At 59.0% G+C, this 21,888-nt stretch overlaps 1 protein-coding gene across 1 annotated transcript; it reads left to right on the top strand.

Moving 5' to 3' along the window:
- Nucleotides 1-582: 582 nt before the first annotated feature.
- Nucleotides 583-21,192, top strand: WFS1 (wolframin ER transmembrane glycoprotein; the record flags this gene model as incomplete). The annotated part of the gene is made up of 7 exons (XM_079713174.1): nucleotides 583-817; nucleotides 9,529-9,611; nucleotides 10,089-10,233; nucleotides 12,015-12,185; nucleotides 13,616-13,696; nucleotides 14,559-14,704; nucleotides 19,384-21,192. The coding sequence occupies 7 exons, from the start codon at nucleotides 583-585 to the stop codon at nucleotides 21,190-21,192; spliced, it is 2,670 nt and encodes an 889-aa protein (XP_079569300.1).
- Between the last annotated feature and the right edge of the window lie 696 nt (nucleotides 21,193-21,888).

The following is a 21,888-nucleotide window of genomic DNA, read 5'->3' as shown; positions in this document are numbered from 1 at the left end:
TCCTCTCTGTGTCTGTGTTTCCCTCTCCTTATAAGGAGACCGGTCACTGGATTAGGGCCCACCCTAAGTCAGGATGACCTCATGTCAAGATCCGTGACTGCATCTGCAAGGACCCCTTCTGCCAAGCAAGGTCTCCTTCACAGATTTTGGGTGGACGTACTTGGAGGCCAGCTTTCATCCCAGCACAGCCAGGCACTGTGCCCAGGGCTCCGTGTGGACCATCTTACTGAATCCTCACGACATTCTACATCCCCACTTCTCAGATGAGCACACCCGAGGTTCCGTGGCTCATGCCTGGTGAGGCAGGGACTCAAGGCCTTGAGACTTAGGGCCCGGCTCATGCCTGCTGTGGGACTTGCCAAGCCAGCCGGCCTTGAGTGTTTCATCCCTCGATTTCCTGCCCTGTAAAATGGGAGTGTCTTACGGGGGCTGTTGCGAGGTTGAATGAGATCACATAGAATGCTGGGCAGCCCCCACCCTGCTTCCCTTTTCCGTCCCCTCTCTTTACCAGAAACTAGAGGCCAGAGCAGACTGGGCTTGGCTGGCCTCATGTGTCTGACCCTCCGCTTTTCTCGCTACAGAATGGCTTCCGGTGCCCGTACTCCGAGCCCCTCTGGCCCACAGTCTCCACCGCTGCCACAACAGCCCCAGGCCCGCTCACGGCTCAATGCCACGACCTCGGTGGAGCAGGAGACGAGTGGGGCGCCCCGAGCTCCCGGACCCCAGGTTGGACCTGGACCAGATGTGAGAGACACAGCTGCCCCGGCCGTGTCCCAGGCCTCGCATGCCAGGAGCCAAGAAAGGGTGGATGGAACAGGTAAGGGCATGGGGCCTGGGAAGCTGGACTGTCCTCCCCCGGGGCTGTTCTAGAAGCAGGGTGAGCACCCAAGTCCTGGCACGTGGTCCAGACACCCCTGCGAGGTTCCTCCTGCAGGGCATCCCCTGTGGTCGGGGGCCCACCTGCTCCACCCAGGGCCCCTCGACTCTCACCTTGCAGCGGCCTTTGCTCCTAAGTTCACAAACTTGGGCTGCAGCAGACTTCACATTTCCTTATTTTATTTATAATCAAATGCACCAGCTCCCACCTGCTCAGGGTCTCCACCAGGCACTGTATGGGGGGAGGTGGCAGGAGGAAGTCTTCCCCACCCCAGCTGGTCCCACCCAGCACTCGGGGCAGCCCATGTTGTTCCCTGTCCACCGTGGCCACTGCTCAGGGGCCATTCAGTCAGGCAGCTCTGCCTGGTCTGGGGGCCCCACGTGGCCACTCCCCTTGGGGACTGGCTGCCAGCCTGGAATATACCTGGGCCCAGGCCCAGGTCCCCGCTGCCCTCTGGACCACCATCTTCCATCCTCAGGCCAGGCTTCCAAGGGCTTCCCCTCCCCCGCAGTGCACTCCTGGGCCTCCTCAGGTTTCCACTCTGTCCCAGGAGGCACCTCCCAGGGGAAGAGATGAGACAGTGTGAGGACCCGGGCGCGACGGGACAGCTGGTTGTGGCTCTGGCAGCCTTGCTGACATTGGGGGAGGGACACCAGGGTTTGGTCCGTCCTCTGTCCACCTGCTGCTGCTCACTGAGCACGGCCCTTTGCTGGCCCTGAGTGGCCATGGGCAGCACAGGTGAGTCAGGCCTGCCCCCTGCCTCCAAGGAGTCCACGGTCTCGTGGGGAGCAGAGGGAAGCACAGGGCCTGGGGAGCATAGAGGTGGCCCTGGCCCTGGCGCTGGGGAGGTGGAGACCTGCTCTGTGGGAAGAGATGACGCCTGAGCAAGAGTGAGCCTGGGGAGAGAGGGCACAGCACGAGCAAGGGCCAGAGGGAAGAAATGGCCTCGCCTGGGGTGGGCTTGGGGTAGAGAGAGCCCCGGACCTCCCAGGTGACGGGGTGGCAGCGAAGAAGGAAGGCTCAGATTGGTGATGCTCTCGTGTCTGGCCTGCGATTTGAGCTACACCAGGAGTGAGCGGGGGCAGGACCAGGCAACGGGCTGTAACAGGAGCCTTGTGTGAGAGGCTCCTCTGTGCTTTCGGGGCTGTTGTAGGGAAAAATCCTCAAGTCTACTGTGAGTTCCAAGAAAGGGAGGATCCCTGGACCTCTGGCTGTGATATTTGGGGAAAACATAGTTGGTATCGGCGTTACTTTTTCTAATTATCCACCCAGTACTTCTCAGTGCGTCTGTCTTATTCTCACAGCGACCAAACCTGTGAAGTAGGGACCTTGGCTCCGATTACAGGTGCGGCGATCAGAACGGAGCCCGCTGGGGACATCGGGTCTAAAAGCTCCGTGGGTGGTGAAAGCCCTGTGACTTCTTTCCGTGGATCACCGCCCTCTCCTCCCTGCTCACCGAGACCATCCCACGTTCTCCAAATCCGCCTCCGCCTTCCCTGTTCCCCCACCTCCCCTTTGCCACGTGGGAACCTCTGCCCCAAATATGCCATCACCATCTCCACCTGTTGAAATCCTACCCAGCTCTCAAGGCACTGCCGCCTCTTAGACTTTCTGACCTCCTCCCACAGCAAGAAAGACGTGTGTTGTCATCACCGGCCTCACACACCCATGGGCCTGCACGCACACACGCACACATCCAGTGGGAACGGAAATTTCCAAAACCATACTTGTCCTTAGTGTGTGTGTTGCTGTCTGATAGTCTCCATTCTGTTGCTTTTATTTAAAAACAAATGCTGTTTGTGGGCAGTTAAATTGGTTCCACGACCTTCTGGGTCGAAGTCTGTAGTTTGAAAAACACTCTGTGGTTTGGTGCCAGTGCTAGTCTCCCGTGCGCCCCAGCCGGGACTCTGGACTACGTCTGTGCACATGAGCTGTTTATTTACTGAGTGTCAGGGCCATGAGGTGGTGCAGGAAGATGGTGCCGGGATGGCTGAGGTGGGACGCTTGGCCGGGCTGGTGGCCTTGAGCTGTGTGCCCTTGAGGGAGTTGGGAGGCCTCGCTGAGCCTGTCTCTATATCTGTAAAGTGGGTGCAGTCATACCAGCCATGTGGAGTCCACGTGCTGGGACCCTGTGCTCTGAGCATGGCGCATGGGACGAGGTGCTGAGTCAAGGCCCCTCGTCCCTTAGGTGCCTGCCCGGTGGCGTGGAGAGGGTCTGTGCCTGGAGCTTGATGTGTTTCGTGGATGTCATCAAGCCTCCTGCCCCCTGAGCCCGTCTCACTTCCTATTCAGGCTTCTCCTGGGGTGTTGTCTCTCATGTCGGGGCAGCCTTCCAGTTTCACGGCCCCACTCAGTCCCTCTTGGGCGACCGGTCTCAGTGTCAGCTCCAGGCTCTGTGTGTCTGGGTGTAGGGGCTTCACGTGTGCGTCGGATTCTTCTCTCCCCCAGGAGGCTGTTGTGCTGTAAGCTGTGCGTGTGTGCGTGTGCGCCCACATGCTTCCTTGTGTCCTGCACGAGGCAGGACGCCGTGACTCTCCTGGCCCCCGCTGCTCCAGGCGCTCTGTATGAGTTAGGGAAGTCCCAGGCCCCGCCCCGCCCTTCTCCAGCTCACCCAGCCTTGCCGTTTCGTTTTCCCCCTTGAGAAGCCAGCTGCCTGAGCTGAGCACCCCCAGCTCAGCACTGCCCCTGCTCCATGCAGGGGCCCCAGACCCGTGGTGGGGAGCATCTGCCATGTGCACTGCGGACCTGGGGGCTTTACGTGACCCCTCACGGTAGCTCGAGAGGGAGGCTCTGTTCTTGTCCCCATCTAGAGATGAGGAAACTGAGCCATCAACTTGCCAAAGCGGCCAGTGCTGAGTGATGGGCACAGGGGTGATCCCAGTCTCCTGTCCCACGCTGCCCCCATGCCCAGAGGAGCTGCAGGGACCTCCGAGCTCTGGGTGAAGAGGGCCTGAGCTCTGCGGCTCCATCACGCTGGACTAGTGCCTGACTGTCCCCAGAAACGCGCCCCACTGGGCTCTTCTGATCTCCACATCTCCTTCAAAGATCACTGCATTCTCTGCTTCGTCTCCAAGGCCTCTGGGCAGGCCAGGGCCTGATCCGGAATCTCGGTCCAGCCACAAACACCCCACGGCTGCGGGGCCAGGAGACCGGGGCTGGGAATGCACTTGGTTTCAATCTGGGTGAAGCAAAACGGCCTCAGAGGATGGACCAAGTCAAGACTGCCAGTTTCAGATAAGAAGAGTCAGGAAACACATGTGGTCTCTGTTTGGCTTCTGACCCCGAGGGGAGGGGCGGGGGGTACTGAGCAAGTGCTGAGCCAGTTGGCACCCTCAGGGTCCCGGCCCGCCACATCTGGGCCCTGCTGCGTCCCTTCTCTCTGTGGCGTCACCGTCACTGAATTGGACACAGCAGGAAGCGTTCACCCTGGTGTTGACCGAGGGCCTGCTCAGTGGGTGCAGGAGACAGTGGGCAAGGCAGTGGGCAAGACCGAGGGCCCGCCGCCACGTGCAGGGCACGAAGGGCTCCCAGGCTGATGGCTCTGGGCAGGGGTTGGATGCGGGGTCAAGAGGTCGGCCAACTGAGTGGGGTCTCAAATGGTCGGGATAAGGGGAATGGGTGTTCTGAGGAACGTTAGAGGGTTTCAACCAGAGGAGCGGCATGACCTCTGTGACGTGGAGATGACCCGTGGGAGCCGAGGCCGGCAGGGAGGCACGTGGCAGGTGGAGAGGCCCCCGGAAGCTGGGCTGACTCCAGGTCTCTGGCTGGAGCTGCCAGGTGGGTGCAGGGCGTGGGCGGGGCAGTTTCCCAGCGGGGTTCAGGGCGGGACGGCGGGATTGGGAAGGTCAGGAGATGATGTGGCGCGGGAGGGGACGCGGAGCGCCGAGTCCCTGCTATCCTGGGGACAAGCCACAGCCACCAACGACTCGCTTTCTCCTTGTCCGGTCAAGGTGCTGGCTATTGATGATTTAGGGAGTTTTGTACACGCATTATTTTATCCTGACCCTGACTGAAGCCCTGGTCTGTCTGGTTGCCAGGCCGTCACTCTGACCCCCTCACTCTAGGGTTACCTGTCGTGAGGACAGGTGGCAGGGGCGGTGAGGCTGTCTCCGGCCTGGTGGCTTCCTGGGACCTTTGGAAACTTGGCAGCATGCCCTTCATCCCTTGCCTTTAACCTCCCCTTTGCATTCCAAGTCTTGGGTGTCACCTCTTCCAGGAAGCCCTTGCCATCAGGATTGAGGGTGCCTGGCACCTCCACCGCCCCCCTGAGCCTGCACTGTTGAAATGTGGTTGTCCCCGTCTGGCCCCTGGGTGGGTAGGGAGGGCGGGGGTCCTGCCTCCTTCAGCTCAGTGCCCTTGGCTCCTGGAGCTCAGACTGGCCCGGGGCCAACGCTCAGTAAACGTCTGCTGGGTGAGTGATGACGGGCCAGGTCCATGACCCCTGCTTGGGCCTGTGGGCAGCTCGGACCTCCTGCCCGGGACCCCCGCCTTGGAGCTTAGCCAGCCCCTGGAAACGACGGGGTCGCAGGGATTGTCCTTCTTGTGCGTTCATGAGAACCAGAGTCAGCATCACGAAGGCTGCTGGGACACCCCCTGGTGCAAGGTGACCCAGCCGCCCACAGCGATGAGGAGGATACGTGGGATGCCCTCGGGTTCTTATCACCTTTCCCTTCACCGCAGCCCACGTGGTGGGTGTCAGGAGAGGACCAGGGACTCTAAGGCCCAAGGCCTTGTCCAGGGCCAGCGAGTGAGGCAGTGGACGGGCGGCAGCCCCTAGAGACTGGAGTACGGCACCACAGTTCTGTGTGTTTCAGATTGTGCTCTTCTTTTAAGAGCCTTTGGCGTGCGTTCAACAATTTAAACAATGTGCTCCAGCAAATCTAGATCTCAGCAGTTGTGGAAAATGGAAGCCAGCTTCTCACTTGCTCTCAGCCGTCTCCGGGGATCTGGCAGAGCCCTCGGGACTTCTGGGAAGGGACGCCTGAGGCTCCCCAGCCCACGGCCCTGGGGTGGGTGACGAGTGGGAGCATGACTTGCTCGCCACCCACCTTTGTCTGTTTCTACTCAGAACTTGCTCAGACCAGGGAGGTGAGCTTGGCAGTTCAGTCTCCAGGCCAAGAGTGTGCTGTGTTCCAGGCCCTGTGCAAGGATGTGGGGAGACAGAGATGAAATCTTGAGACCATTCCCTTGTCGGTTCCCTGTCCACCCCTCCATCTGTTCAGCATTTGCTGAGCTGTGTCTGACACTGGGGGATGGAGATGGGTCAGACCTGCGGGACACAGATCATCTCCGTAAAGGCTGGTGGGACCGTGAGAGACGCGGGAAAATGGAGATGGGCTGTGCTGGGGGGAGGCGACAGCATCCTGGGGACTCTCCTCCCATTTCATGACAAAATGAGCATCAGTTACTAATGCGGTGTGGTGGATACAAGTCTCTCAAATGCATGGGATCCACAGGAGATAAATAGTATAAAGGAAGGGGTGTGCTGGTCCTCCGTGGATCCTCGCAGAGGTGAGGAGACTACCCAGGGCCATGCAGCTCTGCTATTGCCGTTTTGTGATCGACAGAAAGACTTTCAAAAGTGAGCTAGAGTCGGCACACTCTCGGTTGCCGGTGATGTTGAAACCCAGTGTAAATTAACATAAGCAAAAAAAAAACAAAAAAAAAACCCACAGGGTTTGGGGCTTCCCTGGTGGCGCAGTGGTTAAGAATCCACCTGCCAATGCAGGGGACATGGGTTCAAGCCCTGGTCCGGGAAGCTCCCACATGCCGCAGAGCAACTAAGCCCGTGCGCCACAACTGAAGCCCGAGTGCTTAGAGCCCGTGCTCTGCAACAAGAGAAGCCACTTCAGTGAGAAGCCCGCGCACCGCAACAAAGAGTAGCCCCTTCTCGCCGCAACTAGAGAAAGCCGCGCACGGCAACAAAGAACAAAAGCGGCCAAAATCAATCAATCAATAAAATTAATTTATTTTTTAAAAAAGCAAAAAAACAGGGTGCAGGGGATCTGTTAGTTCCATATGTCTGCACAGTGTAGAGTATCCAGGGACTCAGGTGACATGATTGGGAATCTGCCCCCAGCTCTGCTTTCCTGCGTGCCCTCACTCTCAGGTGGGCTTTCCCCAGGGCAGTCCTTGGCCTCCAAGCTGGTGTCTGTCAGCTGAGATCCAGCAGAAGGAAGAGACATTGCCCAGCAGCCAGCACGGACCCCACTGTCCTGACTTGGGTCTGTGTCCCTCCCTGAACCTGCTGCTGTGGTCAGGGAGATGGACGGGCCAGGTAGGCTTGCTGCACCCACCCTGTGAGAGTGGGGGAGGGTGGGTCCCCAAAGGGGACATCAGGTTAGGGTTAGGAAGAGGCCAGGAATGAGGGTCAAGCCTGCAGAGAACTCGTGTGCTCAGCGGCCCTCGGTGTCCACGCTGACGCAGCCAGCTTCTGGCGGTGTTCTTTATGTGAGGGTTCCTCCTTAGATGGAGAAAGCCAGAACCCCCCGATCGGTTCGCAGCATGAGCCCAACATTTGAGTAGTTGTAGACCGATTTCTGCCAGTGCCAAACGGAAAGCAGAGTAATGAGGGAGGTGAGGTGCACGTTTCAAAGAGATTCTGTATGTTGAGGAGACTTCTTGAAATGTCAGGCTATGGACAATGTCTGCGAAAAATTAATCACGGACAGAATAATCTTTTTAGCCAACAGATCTGTGCTCGAATCCTCCATATTCTGATTTAATAAAAAGGACCTTGGACTTGTGAATTTAGTTAGTAAAGAAAAGAGCTGTGAACTCCGAGAGGTGCCTGGTGTTGGGCTGGGAAGTGTGGCCTCAGTGAGCCAGGAAGGCCCTGGGGTCAGCCGAGAGGTGGGACGTGGGGAGGGGAAAGGAACGCACACTGGGAACGCCAACTCTGGACCAGGCACTTAATACGAAGTGTCTCATTCTTCATAAACCGTCCTACTGGATGGATATTGACGATGGGATTGAAAATGACTCTCTCTTGGTCATGTGGCACTTTGACGCTAAGGGTAGATTCACACGCAGGTCAGATTTCTCTACACACACTCCCTCCTCCCCTGCGAGCCCACCCTTCCCATTTGTTCTCTTTAGTCTGAGCCCTTGGCCAGAAAGTTCATTCCCGCCCTTGCTGAAGGGGTGACAGCAGCCGAAGGGAGAACTGACCTTGATGACTCAGGAAGCACCAAGTTCTGGGGCCACAGGGTGGGATGGACGTCCTGGGCCCTGAAGCCATCTCTGGGCAAGGAAACCCAGGCTGAACTCTGCAGGGAGAGGTATCATCATGTTTGCAAGCTGTCCACCAAGAGGGTCTCAGTACAGGTGCCTGACCTGTGGGTCTCGTTAAGAATCCTCCTTTTGAGCCATCCCCAGACACCCCCGCCCAGCCCCCATGTCCTCTCCAAACTAGGTGTGACCTCTGCCTTTGAACCTCCTACGCTGCGTCGCTTTAGGCCCCTGCCCTGCTGTCTCCCCCTGGGCTCCTGGGTGCCGTAGACTTGGGCACCCTGCACACAGGGGCCGGCTCTGAGCCTGGCGGACCTGGTTCTGGGAAAGGCTGGATGACGGGGTAGGGAAAGCTGGTCATCCGGTGGGTGTTCCTGGGGACTGTTCACGTTTCCCTGAATTCTGCCTTCTGTTTCTAGAAATGTCTAGAGAGCAAGAGTCTGTTAATCCCAAATAGGCACCTGCTAAGGTGGGGTGTGGCAATGGCTGAGGCAAGGTGTGGTGTCGGGCATAGGCCCGGGTATTGGTTGCTTAAATCAAAGAAAGGGACTGGTAAAAAGTGATCTTTTTTAAAAAAGTTTTTGTTATGCTGCCCAGTGCAGGAGAGGTTGTAGTGAAATGGATGAAGTTACGTGATGCTTTTGTAACTTAGGATAGCTTTTTACAAAGAAAATATAGCACGAGCTGTATGATGTTTGGACCCTTGGACCTAGTAATTCACCTGAGGAACCTATGCTGGGAGAATAACCCCCCCAATAAAAAATACACCTACAGAATGGTTTGTTGGCACCATTTTATAAAATTAGGGAGTATGGGAATAACCTAAAGGTCCGATGGAGAGCAGAGGCCCAGAACCCTGATGGGATTTCTGAGCCACTGAAATGGTACATTTCACTGCAGAGCAACATGGGAAATTGGTTGTGATTCACTACTTTATATATATATATTTATATACCAAAATGTATGTACCGTGATTATGACCTCCAAAAATCAGTCGTGTGTAGAGACGACAGTCTTGGAAAACATGAATTTGGTTTCTTTATTGGGGCACTGGGCATTGGGGTGCAGGTTCTTCAGGTCAGAGGCTTTTGAACTGGAGCCCTCGGATCTTTCTAGAACTCCGTTCAAGCCTGAGCTCAGCCGCTCTGGCTGCAGTGAGCTGAGGGGGTGACGGTGCTTACTGGTGCCCCGCTCTGTCCCTTGTCTCCCACCACGAGCTCTGAGCAGCCACTGGAACCGCCGCCTGGCAGCTTTGTGGTCCTTGCTCCCAGGAAAGCAGCTTCCTGGCGCGTTCTCTCTGCATCTGCTGTCACGCTCTTGACCTGGGGCTGAAGTCTGTTCCTGCCGTCCCCTCCCCTCCTCAGACAAGTGACAAGGACCAGCTTGGTGACAGTCCATCTGCTTGTTTTCCTGTGTTAAAGGGCCTGCGAAGGGAGATGTGGACACCCCCTTTGAAGAGGTCCTGGAGAAGGCCAAGGCTGGGGACCCCAAGGCACAGACGGAGGTGAGCCCTGCTGTCCACGGGAGACTCAGGCCGCGGCCTGCAGCATGGTGGGTGTGGGAGAAGCTGGTGCCTGCAAGCTGGGAGCTGGGAGCCGGGAGCCGGCCTGACTGTGCCCGCCGTGTGCCAGGCCCCCGTTTGTTGCGTTTCCGTGTTCATGGTGTGTTTGTTTCTTCCCTCCGCCCTCTGGGGAGCACGCACGTGTTCACCTCCTCTGTCCAGCTCCTGCCTGATCTTGGGCATCACCTCCTCTGATACCATCTCTGCTTCCTGCCTGTCCTCATGCCCCCACCCGCTCTCTCATCGCATCAATGGGGGAGGGGTCCTGACACCCCCCTCTGGCAGGGAGCACCGGGCGGAGAGGGAGAGGGAGGCCGAGGTTGCCCAGCTACAGGGAGCAGGTCAGGGCAGGACGTGGGAGCCCGGGCGCTGTGCGTGGAGGCCGCTGCAGCACATGGCGTGACGGGGTCCTGCTTGCAGGTGGGGAAACGCTACCTGCAGCTTGCCGGCGACGGGGATGAAGAGGTCAACAACTGCACTGCCGTCGACTGGCTGACCCTCGCCGCCAAGCAGGGCCGGCGCGAGGCCGTCAAGCTTCTCCGCCGGTGCCTGGCGGACAGAAAAGGTGGGTCAAGCAGCCTGGGGGGATGCATGAGGTATGCCGTGCTGCTTTGCTAAATTAACAACTAAAATAGCAGCAGGAAAACTTGCTGCTGGCAGTGCCGTTGAGTAATGAGTGTGGTTTCTGTTATGCCAGTGGCTTTGCCGTTTAGACATTTTTGGAGTATAACGTGATATTTAGGGAGTGAAGCCATTTTCATCCTCTTTAACTTGTGGTGGTGTCTACAAGGAGATACCCTCTGGGTTCTAATCCAAATTGAGGAGTAGATCCTGGAGCCAAGTTGGAGAACATGACGGGGACCTGAGATCAGAGTGGCACTTTCTGAACTGACTTTCCACCCAGTCTGAGCCGAGAAGCTGGGGACCATGGACCAGTGAAGACCCGCTCAGGCTGGCACTCACCGCCAGGACGGGTCTGGATGTTGGGGGGGCCAGTGATGTGTAGCCTGGCCACGTGCGGACACTTACTAGGTTATCCTGCCCAAGGGAAATGGCTCGTTCCTGGTGTCAGGGAAGAGTGTTTCCTGAAGGGTCACACCTCAGAAGAAAGATGAAAGTGTGTGTCAGAAAGGGGCCTTTTTCCCCTCAGATTGTAGAAGTGTTTATTGTTATCAACGAAAACTTGAACTATATAGAAAACATCAAGATAGAAGTTATCCATCATGTTGAAACCCAGAGAGAAGTGCTTTGTAGTCTGGTAGTTTTTTTCTTCTGGTTTTGCATTGTAATGTTTTAAAGTAACATTTATTATATAGAATCTACTCTCTCTGGACCTTAGGCTGATGCCTTTGACAACTTGGAATGGTCATATTTTGCTAGCCAAAATTTCTCACCAAGCCAGCTTCCCCGTTCCGGGGCAGGCAGGATGGCCTTGCACCGGCCGATCCAGTCGGTGCGGTCCGCACAGCTCACCGTTGGAGCCAGTGGTTCCCAGAGGCCTTGAGGGAGCCGAGGCAGGCCCGAGGACCAGAGGGCGTGTGAGGGAGGGGCCAGGCCTCGTGCGACCCACATCCTCCACGTTCTCACAGTTGAGTCCTTACCGATCATAAAAGAAACGCGGGCTCTGGTGGAAAATTTCAGAGACGTTTCAAAGGAGAAAAAGCGCAATCCTCCATCCCTAGTCTCGCTGCCCTCTGGAAGGGCCTTGCTGACGTCCAGGTGGTGGGGGGCAGGGGGAAAGGCAGCTGCTGACCAGCCCATGACACCTGCTCCTGGTTTCTCCATGGGTGACTCTTGCCTACGTGAGAAAGGGCCGTCTGTGCAGGGACACAGTTGCTCCTGGCTGCCCTAGGAGGGGCGGGCGCTGTAGGTGCAGGGATTTCCCGCTCTTGCACTCAGGCCGCTCACTGCAGTGAGACTGACCGGGGTCTGAGACCGGCTCTGCCTCTCTGACTCGGTGGCCTTGGCAATCCAGGCCGCCCCTGTGTGCCTGGGTTTCTCCATCTGTAAGGCGGGGACAGCAGCATCCCACAGAGGGTCCTTGTGAGGGTGAAATGGGGAGCGGGGAGCAAGCCAGGAAGACGGGGAGTCCTTGCCCAGCACCAGGCCACCATGGACACTTGGTGAGTGTCTGCTGAAAGGCCAGGCCGAGCCGCCCACTGGCCGGGACTTTGGCCAGACGCCCTTTTGGTCAGATGTTCGTTTCAGCCCTGGTGACAAAGGTGCCTGCAAAGCCGCTTGCAGGAATCCCTTCCCAACCCCCTCAAGCGGGCTGGCCAGGGCCGGGGCATCGCTGACGGCTTCTGGGCAGGTGAGGCGAGGGCTCTGATGCCTCTCCTCTCTCAGGCATCACCTCCGAGAACGAGCAGGAGGTGAGGCACCTTTCCTCCGAGACCGACCTGGAGCGGGCCGTGCGCAAGGCGGCCCTCGTCATGTACTGGAAGCTCAACCCCAAGAAGAAGAAGCAGGTGGCCGTGTCGGAGCTGCTGGAGAACGTGGGCCAGGTCAACGAGCACGGTACGCGGCCTTGCCGGGCGGCCTCCTGGGCCTTTGTGTTGGAGTCCTGGGCGCTTCCCCATGGGAGCCGAAGCGGGGGCTCCAGGGACCTTCTTGTGGGGACCTCACAGGTGTCCTGTAAAGCCGGGGAGCATCCTTCCTGGGCATCCTCCTGTTCCCGAGGTCCCCGCCCTGAGCTGTGCCCCAAGCTCTGGCTCAGTCCAAGGTCTGGGCGCCCAGTGGGCCCTTCCCTGGTTCTCCCTTGATTTGCTCTGAGCCTTGGGGTTTCCTCCCCTCCTGCCCACAGGCAGAGCCACAGGCCTTGTCGTTCCAACGGTGTCCTGCTCTTCCTGAGGGACAGGGCGTGCGGGGAGGGTGAGAGGTGCGGGCGGGGACCTAGGTCCCCGAACCCCCAAGAGTCTCTCCGGGGCAGACCTCATCGCCAGCCTCTGCAGTCCTCCCACCTCCTTCTAACTCGGCTTTCCACAGAGGGCATGGGCAACAGCCAGAAGGACGGACGGGGCGGGAGGATGGGCGTCCCTGACTGGGGGTGGCCTCTCCGTTTCCCTGGGTTGGTGGCGCGGGGGGCACCTGACTCTTGTGACTTCGTGACCTCGAGGAGCCCCTGCCTCCCGCTGTTCAGAAAATGACTCTCTGCCCAGGGCTTCGCCCCGCCTTCTCCGGCCCCGAGGGGTAGATGCTGGGGGCTGGAGCTACCTGCTGACCCCTCAGAGAGGACTGCTGGGGGGGCACCTCTGCCCGTTCTCCGGGGATTTCAGGGCAGGAGTCCTGTCTGACCTGCCCCTCTGGGACGAGCAGAGGTGGCCGGGTGGCAGAGGCGTGCTTGACTGGACAGGCTCGGCTGCCCCGTGTGGAGCCCGGAGACCCTGTGAGGCCTCAGCGCCACCTGCACGTGCTGCCTCCGCCCCCACTGGCCACTTCCACTCGGGGCTCCCGTGGCCTCTCAGTCACAGTGCCCTCCTCTCCTGTTGTCACTGTCTGCGCTCTGGTCCAACTCCTGCCCGCCCCCCACCCCTGCAGAGGTGCACCTCGGAGCCTGGCACGGGAGAGCTGGGTGAATGCCTGCCAGGTTGGGGGTGTGGCGGTAGGGGCGGGCGCTTCCTCCTCCAGCGGAGCATCACGCCAAGTGACGACGCTAGCAGCAAAGGTGTACGGGGACAGGCTAGGCTGACCGGAGGGTGTGGTGTGTCCAGTGCCAAGGCCGCGCCCGTACAGGGGATGGGCTGTGCCCTGTGGGGCCTGAGTCACCCTTGGGGGCGGAAGCTGAGAGGTGACAGTCCTCCCGAGGGGTGGCCCTTGCACTGCCCTCCAGGGCTACGTGGAGGCACCAGGCCCTGTAGTCCCCAGGGCACACTGGCAGGTTCCTGGGGGGCTGCAGGGAATGGGGCGGTCAGCCTGCCCAGATTCTCAATCCTCTCTGTCCCCTGCAGACGGAGGGGTGCAGCCTGGCCCCGTGCCCAAGTCGCTGCAGAAGCAGAGGCGGGTGCTAGAGCGCTTGGTCAGCAGCGAATGTGAGTACGGCCGCCGGTCCTGCGCTTGTGACACCTCTTGCCGTGCTGTCTCTCCCACTACCCCGAGCGCCGTGTCTGCTCCCTCCTGGCAGTCCAGGCCTGGCCTCCAGGGTCTTGGAGGCATGATGGATTTTCAGTCCCTTTGGGGCTGTTGATTGGGTGTCAGTGTTCTGGGCTCTGGGATCTGGACCCTGCCCACTGGGAGCATGCACTCTGGAGGGACAGGGAGGACAGCATGACAGTCCCTGCAGGACAGAGAGCTGCCGGGGGCTGCGAACATGCCAGGTGCCCGAGCCAGTGAGGGTGAGGAGGCATCTAGCCCTCGGAGGGCACTGGGGGGTGCTCCAGGCCAAGCAGACGTCACAGGCAGAGGCCTGGGGACACCCAGCGTGGGCTGTGGGGAGGTGGGGGATAGAGGGCAGAACATGGCGGGCGGAGGTAGTGAAGGTGTGCCCGGCACACAGTAGGCCCAGCACATAGTAGGTCCTCAGAGGATGCGTGTTGACTGGCGGGGTTAGGTGGGGGCTGGGCCGCAGGGCGTCAGTGCTATGAGCAGCCAGGGCCAAGGGAGGGAAGGGGTCACAGGGGCCCTGGCGGTGACAGTGGCTGAGGAGTCAGCGTTGGAGCTGGACTCAGGCAGCCCCTAGGCTTGAAGAGCTAGGGAGGGGACCGCTTCGGGGGAGGGACAGCACATCACCAAGGTGAGGAGGCCATCGGCAGGCCTGTCTGCCTCTCTCCTCCCGTCGTCCGGGCCCAGGGAGGGGTTTGCCTGGCCCAGCCAGCGTGCCCCTGCTCGCCTGGCCACGTGGGGTGACAGTGCTTGCAGTCTCGCAGACCCCATGTGTTCTCTCCTGTGCTTTAGCCAAGAGTTACATAGCGCTAGACGACTTCGTGGAGATCACCAAGAAGTACGCCAAGGGCGTCATCCCCGCCGACCTGTTCCTGCAGGACGTCGACGATGACGAGCTGGCAGGCAAGAGCCCCGAGGACCTGCCCCTGCGCCTGAAGGTGAGCATGGCTGGAGGCGCCCGTGGAGGGCTCTCGGCCCGGGCCGCGCCCCCCTGTGCCCCCCAGTGCTCCCGGGGAGCTGTAGGTGGGGGGTCTCGCCCAACACAGGGGCCTCAGGAACTGTGTAGCTTGTCACTGCGGAGGCCCGTCCTGCAGGGACGTCCCCATAACTGCGTAAGGACGCGTCTTTGTAAGGACACACGTGAAGGGAGGCCTTTCACGTGCGCTCAGGCTCTGAAACCAAGGGCACACTGTCGGGGGCGGGCAGGTTCAGTGGGTGATGGACAAGCACAGACACCTTCTCATCTTTCCCTGCCAAACGCCATCGGGGGAACAGGATGCCGTGCACTGGAGGCTGCCTTTCACTTAGACTGTCATTTTGAAAAATTATCCGTTTATGGCACAGAGTGGAGGTCAGTTCCTCGAAGATGCCTTTTCCCTAAAACAGAGTGCTGTGTTCAGGTGGCCAGGAGGCCCCTGCAGTGATGCCTGTTTATCTGGATCTGCAGGGGCTCGGGGAGCAAGCCGGGTGTGGTGCGGAGAGAGTGGCAGGGTGGTGACCGAGGGCCAACCTGAAGTGGGGAGCGTGCGCTTACACCGTTGGCCAGTGAGCAGCAGTGGCATCAGGGTGCGAGGGAGGCTTATCCAGACGCCTGCCGACAGCCAGGAGTGGCCGCTCGTGTGCCCTGGTGTCACAGCTTTTGTTTTCCTGGTCACGTGGTTGTGACTAAGGGTGCAGATGTACAGTGTGGCCACACCGCCCTTCACCAGATTTCCCCCAGTTCAGCTCACGGGCTTGAATTAGTTGTGTCTGTATCTCACTTTGCCGAGAACACCAGGATTTATAGAAGTCTGGCTATCCGGCCCCAGACAGGTCCATCACCACGACTGGCCAGGAGGGCCCTGGCCAGCACAAGGGCCTCTGAGCAGATGAAGCATCACAGAGGTCCTGGCATTAGTCACACAAGAATCCGTCGGGTTCTGTGCATCCCCAGCTGCCTGGGAATGTGTGTGAGCTGTCGTCAGCGTGGGAGAGTGGACTGTGGGTGCGCGAGCGGGGTCGGGGCTGGTGACAGAAAGTGTGCTGACGTGTCGCCCTCCCAGACGCAGCGCAGTGTAAGCACTGTGCTGGCTGGAGATGGAGGCTCAGAAAGCTGCCCTCGGTGGGTGGGGAGGCCGACTTGGAAGCAAGTTCCACAGAGATGCTGCAGCCCAGAGAGGTGGGTGTGAAGGCCACGCTCAGGACCAGCGAGCTGAGTGAGAGTCCCTGAGGGCAGGTAGAGTGTCCAGGGTGAAGGTTCTGAGACGCGGGGTCGGGATGGCCCAGGAAGCCAACCAGGGAGGCCATGGCTTTTATTGGAGGCCCACTCGGAAGCAGGCCTGGGCTAAGTGTGTTCACAAATGACATTAGTTTTCTTATTAAAGTGAGCGAGGGAAGGTGGAGCATTTGCTGTGGTTCTTCACAAAGAGGAGGTGCTCCCCAAATGCCAGTGAGTGTCAAAGGTGAAAGGGTAGTGGGAGAAGACCCATGGGCCAGGTGGTCCTGGCCTGGACATTGTAGTTTGCATTGTTCTGGCATAATTACTAATGATGCCTGCTTTCAAAAGCATCCTTGTTTGGACAGCAAGTTATGTTACCCTCCTTACTGGTAACAAGTTCAGTGCTGTAAGATATCTGAAAGTCCTTTTTGGGAAAAAGAGATTTAAAGTATTCTGAAAAGAAATAAGGCTCTTTTTTTTTTTTTTTCAGTTTTTGAAGTTGTCAGAGCACTTTGATTCTTTTACAGTTTGTCTCATTAAAAGCCTTTGGAAAAAGAGAGAATGAATCATAGCAGGCGTCTCCTGGAACTAAAAGCTGTTCCAGCCTTTATTAGCCCCCTGGAGGACGGAGAAAGGACACGTGCCTGGAGAGTCCTCAGCACCCCAGTGGGAAGTGCCAGATGCCTCTCTGCGAGCTGACGTGACCCCCAGGGATGTTCCAGGGTCCGAGCTGCCTCTTCTCAAGCCTTTGGTGACAGATGAAACCTTCTTAAAGATGAATTCAGGAATATTTTAAAGTCATAATGTTTTTGTATTAAATTATTGAGAATCCAGCACGTGAACATTCACTCAGGTCTGAGCAGAGTCTAGTTGAGATGAACTTGCCTCGACCTGCTGAGTGAGCAGTGGGTTCCTTGGTCGGCTTCCCCGGTTGTAAAAGGCTGTTTGCTCGGTTTCTCACATTAGCCGAGCGACTGGTGACCACAGCCCTGGCCAGGTTGCCCTCTCCTATCCTTTTGTGAACTGACTCCCTACTCATTTTTTTTTTTTTGGCCATGCTGCGCGACATGCAGGATCTTAGTTCCCCAACCAGGGATCGAACCTGTGTCCCTAATAGCGGAAGCGCAGAGTCCTAACCACTGGACCACCAGGGAAGTCCCCCTACTCATTTTTAAAAATTTCTCTCCTGCTCAAAGAAAAGTTCATTTTAATTTGTTTGGGCTTTCTCTACAGAAAAGGTTTCTAGTCTCACAATTTGGTGGGGCCCCAAGAAGTAGGGCTTGGATAGAAGCTACAAGGGACAGAATTGGGACCGGAGAGAACTCCTGGTCGTGGTGGCCCAGGGGCCTCACCATGCAGGCAGAGGCTGGCACCATTGGACATCGGGTTCTAGAAGCTTTGTGTCTTTTAAAGGTCCTCTCAACCATGTGATTGTGTGGCCTCATGGGCAAAAAAAAAAAAAAAAAAAAATAGTGTGAATGGTTTTGAGCATTAGGACAGGATTTCAGATTAGTTTTAAGGTCCCAGCTACTTGGGTACCTCCAGGCTAGCTCCCCCAAAGCTGTCCAGTGCTGGTTGTACAGAGAGAGAATGGCTGTGGGAACAGCCGCCCTGGAGTGCCTCTCATCTGTCTGGTTAGAAAGGCCCCGTCCACAGGGATGAGCCGAGAGGCCGCGGCTGATGCACTCGAGGGCTCTTTCCATCCTGTTGTGTTTCAGCTGGTGGGTGTGGCTTTGGGCCGAAGGGGCCCCTCCCAGAGGAAGCCAGAGCAGGTTCTTTTTGGAGACACTGGTTTGCTGTCTGGCAAGTGTCAGAAATCCCCACCAAGGCTAACCTTATGGCGTCTGACGTCCCCTAGTGCCACCTCCAGATGGGGTGAGTGCTGTGTCTGCTTCTGGGAAGCTGGCCCCAGTGAGCTGGGGGAGCCTTTAGTTGGTTTACTGGCTTGTTCATTTTCTTGCCCATTCTAAAACAGAGAGTAAGTGGACCGTCACAAACACGTCAGGAGGAATGCAGCTCTGCGTGCACGCGCGTGTGTGTCTGTAGACGTGCACGCACACACACACAGTCTTACACACTCCTGTTTCCCCTGTGAGCCCGGGTCACTCTCATCTGGAGAACTCACTCTCCTGGCTGCTCCCGGACGTCCTGGTCATCCTGAGTTGCCTGCCAGCCGCGGCTCTTGGGCAGATGACGGCCACACCCCAGTACTGTCACTCAGTTGTACACACCCAGGATCCCTGCCCTCCTCGGCCCCCTGGTGGGTGGGGCAAAGCGAGTCTGTCCCCAGGGGGCCGCTGACACGGCTTCTGTCATGTAGCCCCTCGGACGGGCTCTGGGTGCAGCTGGGCTTTGCTGCCCCCAGGCGTGGGTGACCTCTGCGAGGACCCAGTCCCTGGTGTGGTCCTCCTTGAGGAGGACCGAGTGAGCACTGGCACTGCCCACAGCTACTTTCTTTATTCACCCCCTTCGGCTTCCCTCCCGTCTCCCCGGAGCCATGGTGGGGCTGGAAGCCTCCGGGATTCTGTACAGAGACCCAGGCAGGTATGGGGGCCACCCTGGGTGGCAGAATCGCCCTCGCTTCCCTCGCAGCCCCTCATTCATCTTCTGTTGCGGAAAAGGCCGAGGGCTTCTGCTGCTCTTTGCAGCGAGCACAGCCCCGGGGAGTGGGACCCAAGGCAGGGAGCGGTGCTTCCCTTGAACGTGGCTGTGAGGGTTGTGCGTCTGTTCTGAGCAGTCGGTGTGCAGGGGTGGGGGTGCAGGCGGCTGGCGTCGGGCCTCCTGTCGCAGTGAAGACGTCGCATCCGCCCCGTCGCAGCTGAACCGTTTCCATTCACATGGCTGCCGAACTCTCCTTCCCGGAGTCCCCGCTCCGCTCCTGGGCCGGTCAGAGCCCAGCGTAGGCCGGTAAAGCAGCGGTTCCTCTCCCCCTTGGTGGATGGGTGAGCCGCTGAGGCTCGGTGAAGTCCCCTCCACAGGGGTGGCTGAGACGCAAGCAGCCCGGTGCTCCGTCACCTTTGCAAGTGTGAGGCCCGTGGGGAGGGAAGAGGGGGCCAGGTGGGCTCTGCCAGGCGCCCCAGGTCTTGCAGCGAAGACCAGCCCTCATAAGTCAGGAGACCCTGGTGGAGGGTTGGGAGTCAGGGGTGTGCAGGAGGGAGAGGCCGGGCCCTGCAGGATTGGGCGGGGTCGAGGGAAGGTTCGTGAGACCACGTGGAGCATCACCACCTGCAGAGGGTGTTACAGGTGGAGGGACCGTGAGGACCAAGGGCCCGGCTGTGGCTGAAACGGCAGGTGAGCTCGCTTTGCCCGGAGCCGGGGGCAGTGCGGGTGAGTGACAGAGAGCAGTGACACGGCAGAGAGTAGGGCTCCCACCCCGGCCGCGTTCCAGCGCCCCTCCTTTGTCTGCACCCCTCCTCCCAGGTGGTCAGATACCCGCTGCATGTCATCATGGAGCTGAAAGAGTACCTGATCGACGTGGCATCCCGGGCGGGCCTGCACTGGCTGTCCACCCTCGTGCCGACCCACCACGTCAACGCCCTGGTCTTCTTCTTCATCGTCAGCAATCTCACCGTCGACTTCTTCGCCCTCCTCGTGCCCCTGGTCGTCTTCTACCTGTCCTTCATCTCCATGGTCATCTGCACCCTGAAGGTCTTCCAGGACAGCAAGGCCTGGGAGAGCTTCCGTGCCCTCACCAGCCTGCTCCTGCGATTCGAGCCCAACCTGGACGTGGAGCAGGCCGAGGGCAACTTCGGCTGGAACCACCTGGAGCCCTACGTCCACTTCCTGCTGTCTGTCTTCTTCGTCATCTTCTCCTTCCCCGTCGCCAGCAAGGACTGCATCCCCTGCTCGGAGCTGGCCGTCGTGTCCGTCTTCTTCACGGTCACCAGCTACATGAGCCTGAGCACCTCGGCCGAGCCCTACACCAGGAGGGCCCTGGTGACCGAGGTGGCGGCCGGCCTGCTCTCTCTTCTGCCCACTGTGCCCGTCGACTGGCGCTACCTGAAGCTCCTGGGCCAGACCTTCTTCACAGTGCCCGTCGGCCACTTCGTCGTCCTGAACGTCAGCATCCCCTGCCTGCTCTATGTGTACCTGCTGTACGTCTTCTTCCGCATGGCCCAGCTGAGAAACTTCAAGGGCGCCTACTGCTACCTGGTCCCCTACCTGGTCTGCTTCATGTGGTGCGAGCTCTCTGTGGTCATCCTGCTCGAGTCCACCGGCCTGGGGCTGGTGCGCGCATCCATCGGCTACTTCCTCTTCCTCTTCGCTCTCCCCATCCTGGTGGCCGGCCTGGCGCTGATGGCTGTGGTGCAGTTGGCCCACTGGTTCTTGTCCCTAGAGCTCACCAAGGTTGTGGTCACCATGGTGGTCTGCAGCATCCCCCTGCTGGTCCGTTGGTGGACCAGGGCCAACTTCTCCATGGTGGAGATGGTCAAGTCCCTGACACGGAGCTCCATCGTCAAGCTTATCCTGGTGTGGATCACGGCCATCGTGCTCTTCTGCTGGTTCTACGTGTACCGCTCGGAGGGCATGAAGGTCTACAACTCCACGCTGACCTGGCAGCAGTACGGCTTCCTGTGCGGGCCGAGGGCCTGGAAGGAGACCAACATGGCCCGCACTCAGATCCTGTGCAGCCACCTGGAGGGCCACAGGGTCACGTGGACCGGCCGCTTCAAGTATGTCCGCGTGACGGAGATCGACAACAGCGCCGAGTCGGCCATCAACATGCTCCCGCTCTTCATTGGCGACTGGGTGCGCTGCCTCTACGGTGAGGCCTACCCGTCCTGTAGCTCGGGGAACGTCTCCACGGCCGAGGAGGAGCTCTGCCGCCTCAAGCTCCTGGCCAAGCACCCCTGCCACATCAAGAAGTTCGACCGGCACAAGTTCGAGATCACCGTGGGCATGCCCTACAGTGGCGCCAACGGCACCCGCGGCCCCGAGGAGGACGACATCACCAAGGACATCGTGCTGCGGGCCAGCAGCGAGTTCAAGGACGTGCTGCTCCACCTGCGCCAGGGCAGCGTCATCGAGTTCAGCACCGTCCTCGAGGGCCGCCTGGGCAGCAAGTGGCCCGTCTTCGAGCTCAAGGCCATCAGCTGCCTCAACTGCATGGCGCAGCTCTCCCCGGCCAGGCGGCAAGTGAAGGTGGAGCGCGACTGGCGCAGCACCGTGCACGGCGCCGTGAAGTTCGCCTTCGACTTCTTCTTCTTCCCTTTCCTGTCGGTGGCCTGAGGATGCGTCCTGTTGCAGGAGTGTTGGTGCATGTGGCTGCCAGGACCTCCCCCCACGGCCTCCCGGCTGAACGGCGCAACACTAACCACTGTGCGTGTGTGTGTGCGTGTGTGTGTGTGTGTGTGTCCGCATGCATGCGCAAAGGCAGGGCTTTGGAGACCGTTTGTTACGTGTAGTCTGCTCACACTTCTGTGAACGGGCTGACTCCTTTAGCTGTGTTCACTTCGACTGCCCAGTGTGGTTGGAGATGGCATGCACAGCCTCGACCCGCAGTCCCGACCTCTCCGTGCGCAGCTGGTGTGCCAGGCTAGACTAGGATTCCTGTGCCCGAGAAACACTTTCCAGATGCAGCCCTCCCTCCCCTACGACCTCCACGCACGCCCCGGCCCCTCATTTACTTCTGTTTGGGTTTGTTATTTAAAGAACCAATAGTGCTGCTGTGTAAACTCAACGATAGCTTTTCTTATTTATTTGGTCACTGCTAAGCCTTGACAGCTGTTTGCAGATCCTGGGGGCCTGCAGAGCCGCTCTGTCATATGACCAAGGCCCTGCCTGATTCTGAGATCGGAGGCCACACGGGCAGAAACCCCGAGCTCTGCAGCCTGCAGCCTGCAGCCTGCCCGCCTCGCCGCTCTCCTGTCTGGTGGGTAATGGGTGAGTTTGCGAGGGTCTCGCCCGAATCCACCGGGACCAGGA

Source organism: Hyperoodon ampullatus (assembly GCF_949752795.1).
Source record: "Hyperoodon ampullatus genome assembly, chromosome: 1".
Classification (NCBI taxonomy): Eukaryota; Metazoa; Chordata; class Mammalia; order Artiodactyla; family Ziphiidae; genus Hyperoodon; species Hyperoodon ampullatus.
The sequence above is the reverse complement of the archived record's forward strand: the minus strand, read 5'-3'. Positions and strand labels throughout refer to the sequence as shown.